The sequence below is a fragment of the Callospermophilus lateralis genome, chromosome 9 (assembly GCF_048772815.1).
Source record: "Callospermophilus lateralis isolate mCalLat2 chromosome 9, mCalLat2.hap1, whole genome shotgun sequence".
Taxonomy (NCBI): domain Eukaryota; kingdom Metazoa; phylum Chordata; class Mammalia; order Rodentia; family Sciuridae; genus Callospermophilus; species Callospermophilus lateralis.
Window position 1 is genome coordinate 53,097,034 of NC_135313.1, and position 23,577 is coordinate 53,120,610.

At 36.3% G+C, this 23,577-nt stretch overlaps 1 protein-coding gene across 27 annotated transcripts in view; it reads left to right on the plus strand.

Moving 5' to 3' along the window:
* The window catches only part of Ttn (titin), a 265,404-nt gene that overhangs the window by 154,044 nt on the left and 87,783 nt on the right, over positions 1-23,577 (plus strand). For all 27 annotated transcript variants that reach the window (XM_076866699.2, XM_076866711.2, XM_076866701.2 and 24 more), the window contains 36 exons: positions 369-455; positions 889-951; positions 1,530-1,619; positions 3,050-3,100; positions 3,776-4,177; positions 4,345-4,623; positions 4,989-5,264; positions 5,405-5,544; positions 5,842-5,968; positions 6,061-6,324; positions 6,703-6,969; positions 7,104-7,367; positions 7,456-7,595; positions 7,722-7,848; positions 7,966-8,232; positions 8,344-8,610; positions 9,551-9,817; positions 9,907-10,046; positions 10,492-10,618; positions 11,429-11,571; positions 14,595-14,718; positions 15,469-15,735; positions 17,326-17,423; positions 18,057-18,225; positions 18,312-18,578; positions 18,685-18,951; positions 19,034-19,312; positions 19,403-19,811; positions 19,942-20,066; positions 20,172-20,438; positions 21,302-21,571; positions 21,663-21,965; positions 22,064-22,366; positions 22,615-22,802; positions 22,986-23,100; positions 23,202-23,486. In XM_076866699.2, the coding sequence (XP_076722814.2) occupies positions 369-455; positions 889-951; positions 1,530-1,619; positions 3,050-3,100; positions 3,776-4,177; positions 4,345-4,623; positions 4,989-5,264; positions 5,405-5,544; positions 5,842-5,968; positions 6,061-6,324; positions 6,703-6,969; positions 7,104-7,367; positions 7,456-7,595; positions 7,722-7,848; positions 7,966-8,232; positions 8,344-8,610; positions 9,551-9,817; positions 9,907-10,046; positions 10,492-10,618; positions 11,429-11,571; positions 14,595-14,718; positions 15,469-15,735; positions 17,326-17,423; positions 18,057-18,225; positions 18,312-18,578; positions 18,685-18,951; positions 19,034-19,312; positions 19,403-19,811; positions 19,942-20,066; positions 20,172-20,438; positions 21,302-21,571; positions 21,663-21,965; positions 22,064-22,366; positions 22,615-22,802; positions 22,986-23,100; positions 23,202-23,486 (7,524 nt within the window). The remainder of the gene's footprint in view (positions 1-368; positions 456-888; positions 952-1,529; positions 1,620-3,049; positions 3,101-3,775; positions 4,178-4,344; positions 4,624-4,988; positions 5,265-5,404; positions 5,545-5,841; positions 5,969-6,060; positions 6,325-6,702; positions 6,970-7,103; positions 7,368-7,455; positions 7,596-7,721; positions 7,849-7,965; positions 8,233-8,343; positions 8,611-9,550; positions 9,818-9,906; positions 10,047-10,491; positions 10,619-11,428; positions 11,572-14,594; positions 14,719-15,468; positions 15,736-17,325; positions 17,424-18,056; positions 18,226-18,311; positions 18,579-18,684; positions 18,952-19,033; positions 19,313-19,402; positions 19,812-19,941; positions 20,067-20,171; positions 20,439-21,301; positions 21,572-21,662; positions 21,966-22,063; positions 22,367-22,614; positions 22,803-22,985; positions 23,101-23,201; positions 23,487-23,577) is intronic.

Consider the following 23,577-nt stretch of genomic DNA (forward strand, 5'->3'; position numbering starts at 1 on the left):
CTGTAGAAGAACTTCATGGGAGGGGGTTGGCAAATGTTTCATAATCTATGGGGGCTTTTAAGTGGGCTGAGTTTATTAGCCTGTTCTCAAAGGGTCTAATGATTGAGAACTATTATAAAAATGATTTAGAAAGGGAAAATTACTGGAGTTGAGAAGCAAGTGGATGGAATAAAAGAAAGAAAAATGAATTGAGATAGATTCTAGAGGAGAAAATAGAAATCAAATGAGAAAATGTAAGATGCTTATAAAAGTCATCAATAGAGTTTTTTGAAATATAGAAACATAAATACTTTGAGCTACTATTTCAGAGGAGTTGATTTCTAAGTGTTCAAATCTTAACACTAGAAAATAATCTTATTTTCTTAAAGTACCAGTGCTAAAACCTGTTGAAGAGGTTGAAGTGCCTCCAGCTACTGTTACAAAGAGAGAAAGGAAAATTCCTGAACCAGAAAAAGGTATAAACCTATGTGTGCTTTCTCAGTTGTCTCTAAAGATGTGGATATTTAGCATTTAAAATATGATTGTACTGGCATCTACATTTAAATATGTGCCTTAATCTAGTATCACCCATATCTTAATTTTCTTTACCATTTCACTGTCCTGTACCATTTGCTAATGATCACCCATTTGTTAAATGAATTGCTAGAAAAAAAATGTAATGGGCAATAAGCTGAAGAACAACATTAAAACCAATAAAAATGCCTTCCTATGATTTTTGAATATTTCATTTAAAATTAAAAATAAGCTTACATCAATACTTGATTTGATAAACATGTGTGCATAAATTCTGTCTTCTAAGTTATGTTGTCTGCTTGATTTTAGTTTTGACTTTGTGGGACTCTTAAAAAAATACTGTAATAACTTTCTCATTTCTATGAATTATTTTAGTGCCTGAAATTAAGCCAGCAATACCTCTGCCTGGTCCTGAACCAAAACCAAAGCCTGAACCGGGTGAGTGAGTTTATCCTCAGTGTCATGGGCACATTCCTTCAAGTTCCACACAACTCATGCATAGTCAGTAAGAAAACATACATGAGGGCTGGGGTTGTGGTTCAGGGATAGAGGCCTTGCCTAGCATGCATGAGGAACTGGGTTTGATCCTCAGCACCACATAAAAATAAAATAAAGATATTGTGTCTACCTGAAAACTAATATATAGTATGGCAATATGTAAATCAATGAATGTGCAACTGATGTGATTCTGCAATCTGTATACGGGGTAAAAATGGGAGTTCATATCCCACTTGAATCAAAGTGTGAAATATGATATATCAAGAACTATGTAATGTTTTGAACAACCAACAATACAAATTAATTTTAAAAAAACTAATATATATATATATATATATAAAAGAAAACATACATGAAAGTCATCATGCATCAAATGATTTCTAATATCTCTGTATGCTTCTCTGGAAAACTAGTAATTTGAAGATTTCACAGTTACTTTCAAAAAGGCAAACAGGCTACCACACAGGGTTTCAGGAAGTGACAATGGATACCTTCATACAATGCATTTCTCTCTACAGAAGTGAAAATAATGAAACCTCCACCTGTGGAGCCAGCACCAGCCCCCATCGCTGCCCCAGTTACAGTGCCAGTGGTTGGAAAGAAAGCAGGTATTTATCCTGTAGTTTGCTTGATTAAAGTTTCTGGATTAAAATGAAAGCTATCTTTTATTTAGAACATAGACATCACTTCAACTGTGGGGATTATGACATATTATGTTTTCTTCATCTGATATACTTTACCATCCAGTCTATCTCCCAATGGAAAAGCATAGGGTGCGTTCATTGGATTGTGCACTCCTGCAATTCGTTATTTGTTTCATATGCTTTTGGTATTAAGTAATGAAGATGTTTAAGGCTGATCAGAACTAAGGACACAGTTTCTCTAAGAACACACATACAAGAATCCCTTGGAACTCCAAATTTCCCTTGTATCCTACAGAAATTATTGCTCATTTTTTTAAAAGACAGCCTATTGGAATGATATAAAGGAAAATAATGGTTGAAAACCTTGTGATTATACTAAATGTAATCGAATTGTACATTTTGAAATGGCTAACATAATAATTTTTATGTTAGGAATATTTTATCACAAAAAAAGTTAAAAAAAAAACTACATAGCTCAGTCTTTAGGTCTATATAAGGATATAGACCAATAATGGTACAATTTTTAATTGTACTAACTTAATGGTATAGCTGTCTCAAATGCAAATTCAAGGTACTTATCAGTTATATATGAACTATTTAATAGTTTATCACTTAGGCAATAATTTCAAAACCAAAACTGATTTGACATGTAATTATTAATCATAAATACACATCCTATTTGGCCCTTGGCAGGTTATTTGATCTTATAAAATTTTTATTTAAAATTATCTCAAAATATTTTGGGTTTTTTTATATTTAATGACACAAAAATTTCTATGTTCTTTTGACTATAGTTTAATTTTTAATATTTATGCTAGATTTTGTCAGTGGTATTTACCACTTGGGCATTATTCTTACTTTTAAACTTGCAAAATAGTTCAGAAAAAAGTGAATAACTGCCAAAGAGCTAATTTCCTTAGTCTTCCATGGATTTATTTGTCTGCTCAACTTAAACACAAAAAGAGAGGCTTTTGGTAACTTCTGGCCCATTTCCCTTTTCCCTAAATGAATTCATTGCAGACAAAACTTATTTCCTTGGTTCTCATAATCAATACATACAAATACGTGTAAAATACTTTGCATAGCTAGGCAAGAGCAAAACTCTTCCTCACAGGTTGACAGTAAGCCTTTCATAAATGAAAAGAAACTAAAGGCACTCCTGAGACAATTTTTTAATACTAAATATGTTAGCAATTTAGCTTAGTTCCATCAGTCTCTGAATACACCTTCTTGGAAATATTGAAGTATTCTCCATAGAAATCATATAAATGAAACAACTTCATTTTATGTATCAATATTTATAATATAGAACATGACTCATCCCAGGTGGTTGATTGCTGAGCATGAAATTAGTCTGAAAATTGTTTAAATGCTGAGTCTTCTTTTTATTTCAGAAGCCAAAGCACCTAAGGAGGAAGCCGCCAAGCCGAAAGGTCCCATCAAAGGTGAGCTCCATTCCCCAGGACCTGTACTATAATATTTCACTCTTTGAATTCCTGTACTTTACATTAATAGAGAAAACAATTTTCAAAATTTACAACAATCTTTATTATTTCTAATTGATTCTGTGAAAGCCAGTATGTCTTCTTTTTCAAATAAGCTACCTCTAATATTACTCAAATGGATGTCATGTATATAACCAATTATATTTTAGCACAATAAACCGTACAAGTTTTTTTCATTTAATTTGTTCTTTTTAATTATACATAAAGTGGAATGTATTTTGAAATATTACACATATGTAGAGTATAACTTCCCAACATGATGTGGAGTCACACCAGTTGTGTTCATATGTGAACACAGAAAAGTTACATCTGATTCATTCTATACAAGAACATTTTCATACATGTGATATTATGTATGACAGTTAAAGTAATCAGACAATAGTCTGGATATTTTATACTTAGGATTAAAACTTGATAAAATGAAATGAGTTTATTATTTATGAATTCCTTACGCCATCTCATTTTCCCATCTGAAACGAGGCAATATATATTGGATCCATCTTTCAACTGCCTGGTCTTTAGTTTTCTGTTCTTGACTCCGAGTTGCTTTATGGCTAGTTTATCCAGCAGGCATCCCAGCATGCCAATTCAACTTTTTGTTTTACTCTGAATTAGGTGTAGCCAAAAAGACTCCTTCACCCATAGAAGCTGAAAGGAAAAAGTTAAGGCCTGGAAGTGGTGGGGAGAAACCTCCTGATGAAGCCCCGTTCACCTACCAGCTAAAGGCTGTGCCATTGAAATTTGTGAAAGAAATCAAAGACATCGTCTTGAAAGAAGCTGAGTCCGTGGGCTCTTCTGCAATCTTTGAGTGTTTAGTCTCCCCCTCCACTGCAATCACAACCTGGATGAAAGACGGCAGCAATATCCGAGAGAGCCCAAAGCACAGGTTCATTGCAGATGGCAAAGACAGAAAGCTGCATATCATTGACGTTCAGCTTTCTGATGCTGGTGAATACACCTGTGTTCTACGTTTGGGAAATAAAGAAAAGACCTCCACAGCTAAGCTTGTTGTAGAAGGTAAGTTCCAATCTCCCAAACATCATCAGTATTAAACTTTGCACAATAAACCTTAGTATAAGCAACTTTTCTTGTTGCTTTAGAAAAAAATCTCATTTCACCAAATAAAAGTTTTATTTCACTGACTATGATGAATATGTTCAAATTTATACTGCAATTTTCCACAGAACTTCCTGTGCGTTTTGTGAAAACACTGGAGGAGGAAGTCACAGTGGTCAAAGGACAGCCATTGTATTTGAGCTGCGAGTTAAACAAAGAGCGGGATGTGGTTTGGAGAAAGGATGGGAAGATTGTGGTGGAGAAACCAGGCCGAATTGTGCCGGGTGTCATCGGCTTGATGCGGGCCCTGACCATCAATGATGCAGACGATACCGATGCTGGAACTTACACAGTCACTGTGGAAAATGCCAACAACCTGGAATGTTCATCTTGCGTAAAAGTAGTAGGTTAGTACGTGGGAGGCTGAGGTGGGAGGATCACTTAAGCATATAAGTTCGAGATCAGCCTGGGCAAACATAGTAAGACCCTGGTCTCCAAAAACAAAACAAAAAACAGTAGTAGGTTAGTACACTCCTAGGAAATTTTGTTCAGCTTATTATTATGATAAGAAAATGTAAGAAAGAATGTGTTTCCCAGTATCTAAATATCAGAAGTCTTATGCCTTTGGTAATAGGGAGACTATCAGCATATTGTAGCAGATTACTGATATCTACTTTTATGAAATTTTTTTCTATCTCTGAAATTTACTAAGGAAGTCATTTACATTGCTCAAATCTTAATCATTTTTCTTTCTGATTTCCTTCTCATACAGAGGTCATTAGAGACTGGCTGGTGAAACCTATACGAGATCAGCATGTGAAACCCAAGGGGACAGCTGTTTTCACCTGTGACATAGCAAAGGACACTCCAAATATTAAATGGTTCAAAGGGTATGATGAGATCCCCATGGAACCAACTGAAAAGACTGAGATTCTGAAAGAAGGAAATAAACTATTCCTCAAAATTAAGAATGCTATGCCAGAAGACATTGATGAATATGCAGTAGAAATTGAAGGGAAAAGATACCCTGCAAAGCTGACACTTGGAGGTATAAAAACTTTACCTGTCATTCTGAAAGATAAATTTTGGGTTTGCATAAGGCAAAATAACACACCAAAACCAAAAAAAAAAGCAAACCACTGTTAGATGGTTTAAAGTGATGTGTTACTTTGTCTCTGACCAATACAGAGCGTGAGGTCGAACTGCTTAAACCAATAGAGGATGTCACCATTTATGAGAAAGAAAGTGCAAGCTTTGATGCAGAAATCTCAGAGGCAGATGTTCCTGGGCAATGGAAGCTGAAGGGAGAACTTCTGAGGCCCTCGCCTGTGAGTACTTTACCATTTTAAGTTGTTATATAAAATGACTACATTCTGTATTTGGGTTCAATATTCAGATTTAGTTTAATAATGGGATGACTTTGGGCTTCTAAAGTCTCAAGGGATGGAATTTGACTCATTATTTGTGCCCAAGTCAGAAAAAAAATTGTGTATTTTTATGACAGAAGATGTTTGGCTTACATTCATTAATAGTAATTTTTTAAACTTTATAGAAATCTGTCTGAAACATTTCTCCTCTAGGGACTTTATCTCATGTAAATGCTATCTGAAATTATTGTTTTCCAGACATGTGAGATCAAAGCAGAAGGTGGGAAGCGCTTCTTAACTTTGCACAAAGTCAAACTGGACCAGGCTGGTGAAGTCCTCTACCAGGCACTGAATGCATATACAACCGCCATCCTAACAGTGAAAGGTATGAGGCCTTAGGAACTCAGGGAGCGGCTCGGCTTCATTTCCTGGTCCTCTGCATTATGGAAATCCTCATTCTCAATGTTTGACTTTCAGAAATTGAACTCGACTTTGCTGTGCCCCTGAAGGATGTCACCGTTCCAGAAAGGCGACAGGCTCGATTCGAGTGTGTACTTACCCGAGAAGCAAATGTTATATGGTCTAAAGGACCTGATATAATCAAGGCATCTGACAAATTTGATATCATCGCTGATGGAAAGAAGCACATCCTTGTTATCAATGATTCTCAGTTTGATGACGAAGGGGTCTATACCGCAGAGGTGGAGGGCAAGAAGTCCTCAGCACAGTTGTTTGTTACAGGTAAGAGCTGATGAGATCTGACCATAACATCCCATGGACGGAATTTGTCTCATTATTTGTGTCCACGTCAGAAACACATATATTACTTTACACACATATATTACTTTAAAGATAGAACCCAAGTTCTAAAACCAATAATCAGAACCACTACTTTACTTTCACAGTGACACCCCCCTACACACACACATTAAGAAAACCACAACCCCCCCCAAAAAAAAACCTTAAATTTTTCAATGGAAAACAGCTCCACTTAAAAAGAATTAGTGTCATATGAAATGAAATGAAATGAAATGGGTCCCTTTTACCCAGGCAGGTTAGAGTGGAATCTTTCTGTAGTAAATTGTGTCTCTGAACATATTATCCATGCTTGCACTGCAGGTATAAGACTGAAATTCATATCACCTCTCGAAGATCAGACAGTGAAAGAGGGTGAAACAGCAACTTTTGTCTGTGAGCTTTCTCATGAGAAAATGCATGTAGTTTGGTTCAAAAATGACGTCAAGCTGCACACCACCAGAACGGTGCTCATGTCTTCTGAAGGCAAGACTCATAAACTGGAAATGAGGGAGGTGACGCTGGACGATATATCACAGATAAAAGCTCAAGTCAAGAACCTGAGCTCCACAGCCCATCTGAAGGTCCTAGGTAAGTGCACCCGTTGCACCTGGACAGTTCCTGAATGGTGGGAGGGATGGTAATTAAGCACTTTAGACCTGTTGTTCTTGGATGAATTTTGGTTTTCACGTTGCTTCTGACCATATGCTAACTGACTTTGACAGAGGCTGATCCCTACTTCACTGTGAAATTACACGACAAAACTGGAGTTGAGAAAGATGAGATCATCCTGAAGTGCGAGGTGAGCAAAGATGTGCCGGTGAAATGGTTCAAGGACGGTGAAGAGATCACACCCTCTCCCAAGCATTCCATCAAGTCCGATGGGCTGCGTCGCATCTTGAAGATCAAAAAGGCAGAACTTAAAGATAAGGGCGAATATGTGTGTGACTGTGGCACAGACACAACCAAGGCCAACGTTACTGTGGAGGGTGAGTTGCCCTGAGACCGCAAATTCACCATTTCCAAAGCTGCTATTGATTCGTTCAGCCTCACTAATAGAACTTTGCGTACTTTCAGCTCGACTGATCAAAGTGGAAAAGCCGCTGTACGGAGTAGAAGTGTTTGTTGGTGAAACAGCCCGCTTTGAAATTGAGCTTTCCGAGCCAGATGTCCATGGCCAGTGGAAGTTGAAGGGAGAGCCTTTGACGGCTTCCCCTGTAAGTCCCAGCTGATGAGGCAGGAGGGGGTGGCTCTGTTGTTTAGAAGGGGAAGACTTGGTGATTTGCAGAGACTTATTCACTCATGTGAATAACATTCTTTCTCCAAACTCTCACTCTAAACAGGACTGTGAAATCATTGAAGATGGGAAGAAGCATGTTCTCGTCCTTTATAACTGCCAGCTGGATATGACCGGAGAGGTTTCCTTCCAGGCGGCCAATGCTAAATCTGCAGCCAATCTGAAAGTGAAAGGTAAGCCCACCCCGAAGGCACCTTTCTGTCTTTTCAAGACTTCCTTTTAAGACCCTAGTTCATCAAGGTCACGAATGGGAGCATTCTGACTTGATACACACCATCTTCTTCCTCCAGAGCTGCCCCTCATCTTCATAACACCTCTCAGTGACGTTAAAGTCTTTGAGAAGGACGAGGCTAAGTTCGAGTGTGAAGTATCCAGGGAGCCGAAAACTTACCGGTGGTTGAAAGGAACCCAGGAAATCACAGGTGATGACAAATTTGAGCTTATAAAAGATGGCACAAGGCATTCGATGGTGATCAAGTCGGCTGCTTTTGAAGATGAAGCAAAATACATGTTTGAGGCTGAAGATAAACGCACAAGTGGCAAACTGATCATTGAAGGTAAATGTTTTTATCAGCTAGGCCACCCCAACGTGATTTTTTTTGTCTTTGTATTTATAGTTCCTTGTTAAAGTGTTAGAATTAATGAGGTGTTTTTTTTTTCTTTGATAGGAATCCGGCTCAAATTCCTTACCCCTCTCAAGGATGTGACAGCCAAAGAGAGGGAAAGTGCTGTGTTCACAGTGGAGCTATCCCATGACAACATCCCAGTTAGCTGGTTCAAGAACGACCAGCGCTTACATACCAGCAAGTTGGTTTCAATGCACGATGAGGGGAAGATGCACTCCATCACGTTCAAAGACCTGTGTATGGATGACACCTCCCAAATTAAAGTAGAAGCTATGGGAATAAGTTCAGAAGCTAAACTCACTGTGCTTGGTGGGTACTATTGTAAAATTAATTCCACTCAATAGATAGTCTTCTGTGTGTATGATAAATGAAAGCAGTCCTGGCCCTTAAGAAACTGTCACCCACGTTATGAGGTTGTGTCTAAAATACTGTTACCTAAAAGGTATCAGAGGACTTTAATGAAGATTTTATTGCAGGCCCACAGAATAGCCATTTAGAGTTAGAATTAAAATTTGTGATTAGGGACTGGGGTTGTAGCTCAGTGGTAGAGTGCTTGCCTTACACGTGTGAGACCCTGGGTTTGATCCTCAGCACCACATATAAATAAACAAATAAAATAAAGGTATTGTGTCCATCTACAACTAAAAAAAAAATTAAACAAAACTCTTATTAAGATGTCGTGTTTAAAATTAAGATAGCAAATATTTTTATATCTCCTTATTTAATCAAATTACTTCACAGAAATGTTTTTCAAATTTCTAATAAGACACAGAAACAGAATTTACCTTGATAAGCTTTATTTTTTTCTTGGTTCCTTAATACCAAGAAGATTAAATATAAAGTCTAATAAATATTGATATTATGAAGGCAAGCTATTAATAGATTAAGAAAACAAATAAGATGAATCTGAAAGCTTAAAAGCAAATGAGACATAATAGAGTTTCTAAGAAATGAGAAATTTAGCCAAATAAGGAATACAAAATTATATTGAAGCTAAGCTGCATAGTGTCTCTTGAACTACTAGAACCTATTAGAAAATATAATACAGATGGTTTAGATTTTGACAAATCCCATGCACTAATTTTCATTCTAATATTTAGAGAACTTTGAACCTAAACATGATTGAATATCTGATACAATTTTAAAATATACTTAGAACTTTATGACCTACCTCTTAGCTCTCCAAAAGAAAATCATTTCTCTAGTTGGTTAACAAAGATTTTATTTTTCTCTTATGCTTTCCTTGCAGAGGGAGATCCATACTTTACAGGAAAGCTTCAAGATTACACTGGTGTGGAGAAGGATGAAGTAATTCTTCAGTGTGAAATTAGCAAAGCAGATGCACCAGTTAAATGGTTTAAAGATGGAAAGGAAATAAAGCCATCTAAAAATGTTGTTATTAAGGCAGATGGCAAAAAGCGCATGTTAATCCTAAAGAAAGCCTTGAAATCAGATATTGGGCAGTATACCTGTGACTGTGGGACAGATCAGACCTCTGGGAAGCTTGACATTGAGGGTAAGGAAATTTCCATGAGTTTCACTCTTGACGCCGTTGGGTTATTTCTGCAGAGGATAATGGCACATGCTGACCCTTCACTTTTCCAGATCGGGAAATTAAACTGGTGCGACCCCTGCACAGTGTGGAGGTGATGGAGACTGAGACGGCCCGCTTTGAGACTGAAATCTCTGAAGATGACATTCATGCCAACTGGAAACTCAAGGGAGAGGCACTGCTCCAGACACCTGTAAGGCTATTTCTGAACTTGTCAACACCCAGAGTTGCTGTGTGAAATCAAAAAGGACAGGGGAAACGTCAGAGTGCATGGAGGACATTTAAAACATGGCATGGGATTCTGTATCAGACTCTAAGCCAAACAGAGAGTCTTTGGGCTCCATCACCTTTACACAATATAAGTTGTTTGAATTCTGTGATGTTGCTAGTTGGTTCAAAATTATACAGTTAAAAAAAAAATGTTGCTTTCCTGGTAAGACCTGTAACCCTTATTTCTCTAACAGTAGATACATAAGTGCATATTCAATAAATATAATAAATATACATAAATATGTATTTGTATAAATATATAAAATCTCTCCATCTATTTGTAGCATTCTTTTAATTATGGTATTCTACCCTTAGAGAAAAATCTCAAAATTATTTACAATGAAATGGTTTTCTCTGTTTTCGTACAGGATTGTGAAATTAAGGAAGAAGGCAAAATACACTCTCTTATTTTGCACAACTGTCGCCTGGACCAGACTGGTGGGGTGGATTTCCAAGCTGCCAATGTTAAATCTAGTGCCCACCTCCGAGTTAAACGTAAGTGTTAAATTTTTTTGGCTGAAAATTAAATATACACTTTTTTGGAAAATGAACGCATATGAAATTGATTGTAATTATTATCTCAAAAATATCACTAAAGTACAAAAACTGCCTTTCTTGTATTTACTTCTTCAACATACTAACATAAAAGTGGTTCCAATTCTAAAATTTCAAAAATTTCATTGATCTTGTCATTGGAGCAAAAGAAAAGTTAGCAACTCAGATTTCCAACTCTCGTAATCCTTTTCATTCAAGTACATAAACATACAGTAAGAATCTAACTCTGAACCATTGGCTTTAACTCAGAACACATCCCTCCAATGGCTGTACAAATATAGCGCCATAAAGAAAATCTTTGCTGTGTGGGCATTTCAGGCTCAAGAAAGAAGGCAAGGAGCATTAGGCTTACATTTTGGGAAGGTGCAGAGTGGTTGATGGAAACAAACAGGCAATGTGACTGAGGGCCCCCTGTCCTCTCCCAATCAGAGTCTTAGTTATTTTGGAAGTCACATACCTTATGTAGCGAGAGGAACTTGACGCCTGGCAGAGAAACAGATGCAGAGCAGATTTCTTGCTGACCTTGTACATCCCAGAGAAAGGGCCCTACAAATACCCGCTCTCCAGTCTCCAGCTCTCCCCTTCTCCACACCACAAGGCCACATTTCACATGGGAGTCAAAAGTGTGGCCAGTCTTGTGGCTTTTTCCTTCTTGAACAAAACAACCATGGAGGTTAATAACTAATTCCAATTTATCCTCTTGGAATTACAAAATGAGTAATGCAAAACTTTTTCTTTCCTCCCGCAAAGCACGAGTAATTGGTCTTCTGAGGCCTCTAAAGGATGTCACAGTGACTGCAGGAGAAACAGCCACCTTTGACTGCGAGCTCTCTTATGAAGATATCCCGGTGGAATGGTACCTCAAAGGGAAGAAACTAGAGCCCAGCGATAAGGTAAGAAGCAGGCACATGGTCGCCTTGCCTTATCCTTGCTTTCTCACTCTGATTTTTCTGCCTTTACTCACATGTTTCTTATTCTTTGCTCTTTCTAATGTCTCCTTCCCTGCCTTTTCTTCTGTCCCTCCTCTAGCCTGGTTTCGACTGAAGCTGTAAGGCAGATTTTTCAGATTTTGATTGAATTTAACTTGATAAGATATTTATTGAAATAGAAATAAATATTTAAGGGAGAATCATATTTTAATTTTTGTGAAGAAGAGGCAAACGCTTATTAGCTAGCAGTGCTACTTTATTTGATTAAATAGAAGACAAGAAACATCAAAAAGGCTTTTGTAACAGTAGCACACATTAGGTTTTAAGACTAATTCTCTTTATGCTATCTAGTATTCTGCATATAAGGGGATTAGAGGAGAAGACTGGAATTCCATTTGAGGCAGTTGATCAAGCAGTTGAGATAACTTCTGAGCAGATTTGCTCTTTGAGCCTGTCTCCAAAGCTATTTTTAACCCTCAAGTGCTTTGACTGTGGAAATTCTGGAATGCAACTATTTAAAGTACAACTGGTGGCATTGACAAGAAAGAAGGGTGTTGTGATTATCCACACATATTAACAAGTATACTTTAAGAAGTTTCGGTAAATAACCAGCTCCCATGGTTAGGTTTTAATAATTAAAAACTGAGGCAATTATTTAGATAGGTCCACAAGTACAATTTGCCTAAATTGACCTGTGTATTTTATACTCCTCCTCCAAAAACAATGCACGTGTTTAAATTATTTTGATAATTCACCATTAATTTTGAATTCTTGAAATTAAATATACAGAAAATGTCCAGCATGGTTTAGAAAGAGCACAGGATAGTACATTGTTATATGACACCGCCCCCCCCCCCAGTATTTCAGAAATAATAAGTGTGTACCAGGGATTCAATACAGACTTAAAAATTAAAAGAGGATTCAATTTAACAAGAATCAGATTGAAATAGTGGAAGATAGTACCTTTGAACAAATGCCTCAAACAAACAGAAAAAAACTAGTAATCTACAGAAGTGACTAAAGGGTAGTTCAATAATACTGATCCGGTGGATAAATTCTGCCTGTCATGAAGTGATGACCAGTTGGTCTCTTTTAACTATCTAGGAAAATCAGCAGTACATTCCAACTGTAGCATGAGAATTAATTTGCAGAACACTTTATTTACAGCAAAATCTTAAATACTGATTTGGGTGATAGAGCATCTCCACCTTCAAGTTTGCTTTTAAAATGTACAATTTTAAAATGTAAAATTTTTCCTGTTAAGTGTATTTAAATAATTTCATGTTTATCAGTCAAGAAGTGATGGATTTTTCATGATTTTTTTTGAGATCTGTAAATTTTTGAAATTGCTTAAGGATAGATAATTGGAATTATTCTTCTGTTACTAAATATCTTTTGATCAAATGAATAGTTTTTCACTAAAAGATCTTTTGGAAAAAATCAGTTTCAGTTCTGATAAAAACTGCACTATTTAAATTTTTAAAAATCTTATTCATATTTCTTGTACTCAAAAATAATATCTCCTCCAGTGGCTTGGGAGGCTGAGCCAGGAGGATGGCAAGTTCAAAGCCAGTTTCAATAAAAAGCACTGTACTAAGCAATTCAGTGAGACCCTGTCTTTAAATAAAATAGAAAATAGGGCTGGGGGTGTGGCTCAGAGGTTGAATGCCCCTGAGTTCAATCCCCAGTAATCCGCCCCCACCAAAAAAATAATGATAATAATAATAATAATGATATCACATCCGGTAAAGCTTTTTCTGAAGTTAGGATCAGTTTACTATAATTCTAGAGGGTTCACTCCTATTTTTCCTTTGCATAGGAATTTTAATCCTTACTCTAGCTTCTCAAAATATATCATCTTTTTTATGAACTTACTCTTAACATTACTTAAATGTTAAGAAATATCAACCGTGAAGTAATAAATGATTTGTGACATTTTTCAGGTGTATTTAAATTATATCTATTAGAATAAACTTGTTCTAGTCAATTCAGGCCTTTAATTTTAGCTTTCTGCAAAGTCTTTAGTATAGAAAACTTCAACAACAAAACAAACAAAAACAGGTTATAGAAATAGGCCATAGGAAGAGGAAATTTTAGAAATAAGATATTAATAAACTATTTTTGTTTGTTTGTTTGTCTTTTGGGGGGTTTTGTTTTGTTTTTGACTATTTTGTTTTGTTTTGACTATTTGCTTTTGGCTACTTGGAAAAAACTAAGTCTTAATAGACATTTGATAATTTTGTATTTAAACTTTAATAGTTTGGTCAGTTATTATGCCTACTGCATTAAAGCAGTATAGTTAATAAGTTAATATTTTAAAAGCATAACATCTAATATTGCCCTGACATAATTTACCACAAGATCTTTGGCATTAATTTTATTGTTTTTTTTAAAGATATGTTTTCCTTCTTTTAACATAGTAAAGATAAAAACTACATTGTATATGAACTATTTATTGAAAACCATTATGAGCTATATACTTGGAAGCAGAGAATATTCTAGAGTAGCCTCAGAAGAATTCAGATAATACAGCAATGTGTAAATCAATAAAATATGTATCTGCATGGGTTAGAGACCGAGACACTTTTTTAAGTAGACATAAGTTGCCATTGAAAATTTATGTTCAAAATTTATATTGAAATGTCATTAATAATTTTTCCAACACCATATCCTTAAATAAATAGCTGTATTCCTAGACCATATCTTAGTTACCATTCCCTATGATTCTGTTGTTGTTTATTTTGTTTCTTGGCTGTTCTCAATTACTAAGGTAATTATAGTAATCATATAAAGATAACTATGAAAGTCTTAAAGGCTTCAAAACTATTAGGTAAAATCATTTTTAAATACATATGTGCTACAGAGATGATTATAAAACAACTTGGGTCACTATTTTAAACCATTTATCTAAATGAGTAAAATGATTCTGTATAAAGTATTGACATTTCGTGTCTTCTTATACTGCACTTTTCTGAAAAACCACCTAGGTGGTCCCACGTTCAGAAGGAAGAGTTCATACACTTACCCTGAGGGATGTCAAGTTAGAAGATGCTGGTGAAGTCCAACTAACTGCAAAGGATTTTAAAACTCAAGCCAATCTCTTTGTGAAAGGTAATTATAAGGCTTATTTTGAAATGAATCTATACTGCAGGAGTCTTGTAAATAATGCCAACTCTCAATTGTCTTCTTATAATGAGTACCATAGATCATTAAAATATGCAAAAGTCTTGTTACCTTTTAGCCTAACAAAACACATCACAGACTCCTTTTTTAAAAAATTTCAAAATTGACTAGTATGGCTTGGAGTGGTAGTGTACACCTGGAATCCCAGCTGTTTGGGAGGCTGAAGCAGAAAAATTGCAAATTCAAGGCCAGCCTCAGCAACTTAGCTAGCCTCTTTCTGAAAAAAATTAAAAGGTCTGGGGATGTGCCTCAAAGGTAAAATGTTCATGTGTGAGGCCCTGACTTTAATCCCCAGTACCATTAGAAAAAGAAAAAGAAAAAAAATGGATTACATAGGTTTTGCTACCTGTTTCTGTCCCTATTTTTTAATTTCACATTTGAGTTCAACAAACAGATGGAGGAAAAATTATAATCAAACTAGGTATCCATTGCTTTATTAATCAAGAGTTGGCTATTATTTCCTTGATGTTACTTTTTTTAAAAAAATGATTTTCCTCTGTTACAATTAATGATAAAACATCATTATTGGAGGAAAATATCTGAGTGCGGTCAAAACTTACAAACGAACAAACTTAAAAGAGAAAAAGCCCTGGAGATGCCAGAGGAAAGTTGTGGAGGTTCTAAAACTCTTGAAGAAGGAAGGGAAAATTCTCTGGCTAATAAATATGATTCTTTCAGAACCCCCAGTTGAATTCACTAAGCCTCTTGAGGACCAGACTGTCGAAGAGGAAGCCACAGCAGTACTGGAGTGTGAAGTATCCAGAGAAAATGCTAAGGTGAAATGGTTCAAAAATGGAACAGAAATCCTCAAAAACAAGAAGTATGAAATTGTTGCTGATGGCAGGGTCAGAAAACTTATTATACATGGCTGTACCCCAGAGGATATCAAAACATACACTTGTGATGCTAAGGATTTTAAGACTTCCTGTAACCTGAATGTCGTGCGTAAGTATTCTTACACAGGATTTGTCATTTGCAACTCTTTGTAACAGCAACAGCAACAGCAAAAACACTTGTTGCATGCCCTTCTTGGCTTGATCCCATTTCTTGGCAATTTATAATATTGATACTGAACTAATTTGATCCTTTATTTATTTTTTTTAAGTCTGTATGCTGTATCTGCTCTTATGAAACATCCATCACTTTTTGCTAAGCTGCTTTTCTCTCAGGGTAGTGAGCAGATGCACTCTTTAAGCCTGTTATATGAATATTCTGATATGGCTGAGGCCAAACTGAATGCAAAAGAAAAGTTAGAGACCCCTGATTTTAAGAAAATGAAAGTAATTTCCATGTGGAAGGAAAATGCATTTTCAGGCATGGGGAATAAATAAAAAGAATGAGCATGAAATTTCATTTTGAATAGAAGCATGTTTGGAATTATAATGTGACAAAGCCCATTCATATGATTGAACCTCTGAGAATAAGAATGGATGAGAAGATGGAACATGTCTTTGATTCTTTGAATGAAGAGCTCTAGCATTATTTCTTGCCTTGGTGAAAAATAGCATCTTTTTTCAGAATGCCACAAGCTCACTCATTTGCTTCATTTATTCATTAGCCCAGGCATTACATTTTTTTAGTGCATACTTTTACACAATATTTGTTTAGTTTAATTGCTTCTTGTCGGTCAACAGCTACAACCTAGTGCCTTTGGTTGTGCTTCGTGCATCTTCTACTGTGCTATTCTTTCCATTTCATGGTTGCTCTGCTTTAGCTTAAGTCAGAGTAGCTTCTTGGGTTTCCTTCTTCCCCTTGTCATCTGTCTCCACTCCAAGAAGACCCAGCTGCAATGGCATATCTTCAAGCCCATCAGCCAACATTTGTCCCAGGATCTCTCTGAGCAAGAAAGGTCATCTTGGAAAGGACTCACAAGGAGATCTGAAAGAAGGAAGGGCAAGAAGGCAGCTGTCCGCCTTATATAGCACTTAAATGAATTCTGGAGAAAAATGAAACAACAGATATAAAATGCCAAATAACTCTCCCATACACAACACACTATTCATCGTACTACTAGATTTTTTGCCTGACTTACATGTGACATCTTTTAAGCCAAGTTAAAAAAAAAAAATGCTGGATATATGGGATTTTCAGTTACTAATGCCTCTTAGCTGATCATAGTGCTTCAAGCTGTATTACCACTGATTTCTACTAATTTCTCAAAAAGTATGCTGGTTGCCTTAAATAAGAAAACATTTCTTTTCTACCGGTATGTCTTTCAAATCTGGCATAGTATCAATGAAGATTTTTTTTTCAGTTGTCCTTTAAAAAATGGACATATAGTATGACACATGTCTTATGTAAACTACAGAGATACAAAAAAAAAAAATACAAAAGCAAAAAAAAAAAAAAAAAAGATACAAAAGCAAAGCATCTTGTCTGAAAAGCAACTCCAACTGATTTCAAAGTTAGTTGTAGTAGCCTATTAAGATGCAAAGGCCTTGCCCAAGACTTTTTTTTTTTTAAGTCTCTTCCATAGTAAGGTCAGAACAAATTTCCAGAAACCTTGTTATTAATCGTGATGACATTCTTTTACAGCTCCTCATGTGGAATTCTTAAGACCACTCACTGATCTTCAAGTTAAAGAAAAGGAAATGGCTCGGTTTGAGTGTGAAATTTCCCGAGAAAATGCCAAGGTATGTGATTATACACCTGTTATCCTGTGTAATATTATGTTTGCTTTTGGTCTCGTCAAAATGGAAAAAGAAATTAGTCAAATTTTCCCTGACCATCACTTTACTTTTAAAGATTATTTAGCATGAAACATATACTTAATTGTTCTTTTTAGTATTATTCATTCACTATTGCTTGAAAAACACTGGACTCACAATCAAGAGATTTAAAGATTATTATTTTGGATCTTAGAGAATTGCTGTTTTCTTAGATAAAAAAACAATCCAATATCAGCAGTTTAATGTCACAACTAAGTACTTCTTCTTGCCATTAACTACCACAGGCAAGATCCTCCGAGTCTCAGTTTACACATCAAAGGAGTTGGTCTGTGTGATGCCAAGGCCCTCTAAGGCTTTAAATTGTATGATCTCATTATTTTCAATAACTGATAACAGTATCAAAGCAACTCACTTCATAGTAATTAGTAAATTTTTTCTTGTTTTTTAAATTATATTTATCTCTATCACCATAATCCTTTGTTATATGATAAAGTTGTGTTGGTTGCTTTCAGAAAAACTTAAGATTATAATTCCTCTTAACAACACCCAGCATGAAAACTGATTTTTTTTTTTTTTAAAAATCTATCTTAAATACAGGTTCAGTGGTTTAAAGATGGTGCTGAAATTAAAAAGGGCAAAAAATATGACATCATATCTAAGGGAGCAGTGCGCATTCTTGTCATCAATAAATGTCTCTTGAATGACGAGGCGGAATATTCTTGTGAAGTAAGGACAGCAAGAACTTCTGGCATGCTGACAGTCCTAGGTGAGAGGGAGGCTGTCTTTGTTGATCTATGGTTAGCAAAAACTACTTTCCAGTGGAGCTCAATCTTTTTTTGTTCTGTCTTGCAGAGGAAGAAGCTGTCTTTACAAAAAATCTTGCCAACATTGAAGTTAGTGAAACAGACACCATAAAGCTGGTTTGTGAAGTCTCCAAACCCGGGGCAGAAGTTATTTGGTACAAAGGGGATGAAGAGATCATTGAAACAGGAAGATATGAAATACTCGCTGATGGAAGAAAGAGAATCCTGATTATTCAGAATGCTCAACTTGATGATGCTGGCAACTACAACTGTCGACTCCCAAGTTCTCGAACTGACGGCAAAGTCAAAGTACACGGTAAGAAAATTACAATGCATAACGCCATATTTTCAACAATTCATACTTGTTACATTTAAGGTACATGTATATGGGTTTTTAATATCTTGGGCCTTTGTCTTTCTAGAACTTGCTGCTGAATTTATCTCAAAGCCTCAAAACCTTGAAATACTTGAAGGAGAAAAGGCTGAATTTGTCTGCACTATATCAAAGGAAAGCTTTGAAGTCCAATGGAAGAGGGATGATAAGACACTTGAGCCTGGAGATAAATATGACATTATTGCAGATGGCAAAAAGAGGATTCTCGTTGTCAAAGATGCCACACTACAAGATATGGGCACCTACGTGGTCATGGTTGGGGCTGCCCGAGCAGCAGCTCACTTGACAGTAATTGGTAAGTTTGTTGTTGAATTTTGTATCTGTTTACATTTGAATGGTCCTTCTCATATTATAAGGTCTTTATTGGTTGCTTCCAGAAAAACTCAGGATAATAGTTCCTCTAAAAGACACCCGTGTGAAGGAACAACAAGAAGTTGTCTTCAACTGTGAAGTCAATACCGAAGGTGCCAAAGCCAAATGGTTCAGAAATGAAGAAGCCATATTTGATAGTTCAAAATACATTATTCTCCAAAAAGACCTGGTCTACACCCTCAGAATTAGAGATGCACGGTTAGATGACCAAGCCAACTACAATGTGTCTCTGACCAATCACAGAGGTGAAAATGTTAAAAGTGCAGCCAATCTAATAGTAGAAGGTAAGTTATTCATATGGTCTTAGAGATTTTTTTTTCTATCAATTTCTGTTATAGAAACAATATCAACATTATTCTTATCCCTTACAACAGAGGAAGATCTTAGGATTATTGAGCCTCTTAAAGATATTGAAACAATGGAGAAGAAATCTGTGACATTCTGGTGCAAGGTTAATCGTCTCAATGTAACACTAAAGTGGACCAAAAATGGAGAAGAAGTGGCTTTTGACAACCGTATATCATACAGAATTGATAAGTACAAGCACTCACTAATCATTAAAGACTGTGGCTTCCCAGATGAGGGTGAATACATTGTCACTGCTGGACAAGATAAATCTGTTGCTGAGCTGCTTATAATAGAAGCCCCGACAGAATTTGTGGAACACTTGGAAGACCAGACAGTCACCGAGTTCGATGATGCCATCTTCTCCTGCCAGCTCTCCAGAGAGAAAGCAAATGTAAAATGGTACAGAAATGGTAGAGAAATCAAGGAAGGCAAAAAGTACGTAAAAGTCTTCTTAGTCTTTATTCTTATTTCTTGGTCTTATTCTCTATTTCTAGAGCTGTCAATACTCTTTCGACAAGTTAGCAATTATTATGCAGGCTAACCAATCATTGAATCTCTTCTTTAGATACAAATTTGAAAAAGATGGTAGTATCCACAGACTCATCATAAAAGACTGCAGGCTGGATGATGAGTGTGAATATGCTTGTGGAGTAGAAGACAGGAAGTCTCGAGCCAGACTTTTTGTGGAAGGTATGTATTAAGTAAAACATAATTCTAACATTAGTGACCAATTTTTTTTTTAACTATTAATCAAAATCCAAACATATTTGTAATTATTTTACATTTACTTTCCAGAAATCCCAGTTGAGATCATCAGGCCTCCTCAAGATATTCTTGAAGCCCCTGGTGCTGATGTTGTCTTTTTCGCTGAACTCAACAAAGATAAGGTGGAAGTCCAGTGGCTACGAAACAACATGGTTGTCGTCCAGGGTGATAAACACCAGATGATGAGTGAAGGAAAGATACATAGGCTACAGATTTGTGATATTAAGCCCCGTGACCAGGGTGAATACCGATTTATTGCCAAAGACAAAGAAGCCAGAGCTAAACTTGAACTGGCAGGTAAGTCTCTTTCTTTTATTCTAAAATATTCTGACAGATAATATTAAAATATTTTCACAGATAACACAGAGATTTCAGACATTACAATTATTAAATAAAATAATCCTTGAGAGAACCTTGAATTTCTAGGAAGCCTTCTCCACATGTTAACTTCTTTTCTTTTTTTGTGCTGCACTGGGGGTCAAACCTAGGCTTAGGGCAAGCACTCTACCACTGACCTATACCCCAATCCCCCCATGTTAACTATTTTAATGTCTCTTACTACCAAGTGCGCTGAATAAGAGGACATGGATGGCATTCATCTTTATATTCCAGAACCTTGGATAGTTGCTGGCAATGTAGTGGCTACTCATTAATTCCTAGAATTGTCTTTTCACCCTGAGAATCTTCCCAGACCTAAAGATAGCCCTATACTCTTTTAATTTCCAACCCCTGTAAACCTTCTGGATCTGTACTGAAAGTATCCTTATAGGTTGTCATTATGTAAAAGCCATTAGGATATCTTTTATACATATGAAAAAAAGCTTGTCTGGTTTATCTTGAACTAAGCATATAGTGTTTATCAAAAAAATTAAACATATTTCATATCATTCTTAATCCTCTATTATTTTGGTGAAGAGTGGGTATTTTATGATTTTTAGACCATTCTTAACCCTCTATTCTCCAGAGCCCAATAATTTGGAGGAAAATAAAAAGCTATTAGAACTCTAAGACAGTGTTCTCTAATATAAAGTTACCATGAAGTACCTCCAAGAGTATGCTGCCAATATTTGTTAATAAATGCACAAAAAAGGCTATGCTGTGATTTAACTGCAAAAAAAACATTTAACTCAAAAACATTCACTTGTTATCTTTCTCACTAGCTGCACCTAAAATCAAGACAGCTGATCAAGACCTTGTGGTTGATGCTGGCCAGCCTCTCACAATGGTGGTACCATATGATGCCTACCCCAAAGCAGAAGCTGAATGGTTTAAGGAAAATGAACCTTTGTCTTCAAAAACTGTTGATACTACAGCTGAACAAACTTCTTTCAGAATTTTAGAAGCCAAGAAGGGAGACATGGGAAGGTATAAAATTGTGCTTCAGAACAAACATGGAAAAGCAGAAGGATTCATCAATTTACAAGTTATTGGTAAGACCTTGAGTCATTCAGATTTGATTGACACAAACACAACCTAAAGCCATGATAACACCATAAAAATTCTTTTATATATGAATTTCAGATGTTCCTGGGCCAGTACGTAACTTAGAAGTGACAGAAACATTTGATGGTGAAGTGAGCCTCGCCTGGGAAGAACCATTAACTGATGGTGGAAGCAAAATCATAGGTTATGTTGTGGAAAGGCGTGACATCAAGAGAAAGACCTGGGTTCTGGCCACAGACCGTGCAGACAGTTGTGAATTTACTGTCACAGGCCTACAGAAAGGAGGAGTTGAGTATCTTTTCCGTGTGAGTGCAAGAAACAGAGTTGGCACTGGTGAGCCAGTGGAAACGGACAATCCTGTCGAGGCGAGGAGCAAATATGGTAAGAAGTGTTTAAAGTAAACTGCAAACCAGTTCATCTTTGCTTTTATCCCCTACACAATCCAAACCAACATTTGCTTCTTCTTTGGTGAAATCCAGATGTTCCAGGCCCTCCTTTGAATGTAACCATCACTGATGTGAACAGATTCGGTGTCTCACTGACGTGGGAACCACCAGAGTATGATGGAGGTGCTGAGATCACAAACTATGTCATTGAATTAAGGGATAAGACTTCTATAAGGTGGGACACTGCCATGACTGTAAGAGCCGAAGACCTGTCTGCAACTGTCACTGATGTGGTGGAAGGACAGGAGTACAGTTTCCGCGTCAGAGCCCAAAACCGAATTGGAGTTGGAAAACCAAGCGCAGCCACACCCTTTGTCAAAGTTGCTGATCCAATTGGTAAGCCCATTAAAAAGATGAAGTGTATATTGCATCAAATCAAGACATCAGGCCTACCAATTTAAATACTTCAAATTAAAGTTAATAAAAAGAAATCAGAAATTTGAACAAAATTATAGAAATGTAGACTGTGCCTACCCTTTATTGAGTGAATTTAGTAAACCTATTATTTTAACAAGGCAGATGATGAGTGCATCATCTTCATCAATTGTGACTAAATTATGCTCCAACTCTTTCTTCCATTCTAGAGAGACCAAGTCCTCCTGTGAATCTAACTTCCTCAGATCAGACTCAGTCATCAGTGCAGCTCACATGGGAACCTCCTCTGAAAGATGGAGGAAGTCCAATATTAGGCTATATAATTGAGAGATGTGAAGAAGGAAAAGATAATTGGATTCGTTGCAATATGAAACTTGTGCCTGAACTGACTTATAAGGTAAGGAATTCGCATCTAAAAAAAAAATATTTAGAGGCCTGGGGATGTAGCTCAGTGGTACAGCCCTTGCCTAGCATGGACGAGGCCCTAGGTTTGATCCCTAGTACCACATATAAAAAATGTAGTATTAGATCATGGGTTTAAATGTACATATTTTTAACCAATATGAATCCATAATTTTAGGTTACTGGATTGCAAAAAGGAAACAAATATTTATATAGAGTATCTGCAGAAAATGAAGCTGGTGTTTCAGATCCATCTGAAATTCTTGGTCCTCTAACGGCTGATGATGCATTTGGTAAATAGATAATTTTAGATTTGGGAATAGCACATAGCTACTTGGGGGTACCAAGGACTTATCTATGGTACTGGAAACTCATTAATTTTTCTTTTTGGTAGTTGAACCAACAATGGATTTAAGTGCATTTAAAGATGGTCTGGAAATTATAGTCCCGAATCCTATCAAGATCCTGGTTCCAAGTACAGGCTATCCAAGGCCAACTGCAACCTGGTGTTTTGGAGATAAAGTACTAGAAGCAGGAGATCGTGTGAAAATGAAGACCTTATCTGCCTATGCTGAACTTGTCATTTCTCCAAGTGAACGTCCAGACAAGGGCATTTATACACTGAAATTAGAAAATCCTGTGAAATCAATTTCTGGGGAAATTGATGTCAATGTAATCAGTAAGTAGCTAAGCTTATTATCTAAGGTAATATGGCAGTATTAACAAATATTAGTTTAAACCATCAATGATACTGACTTTTTTTTTTTTTT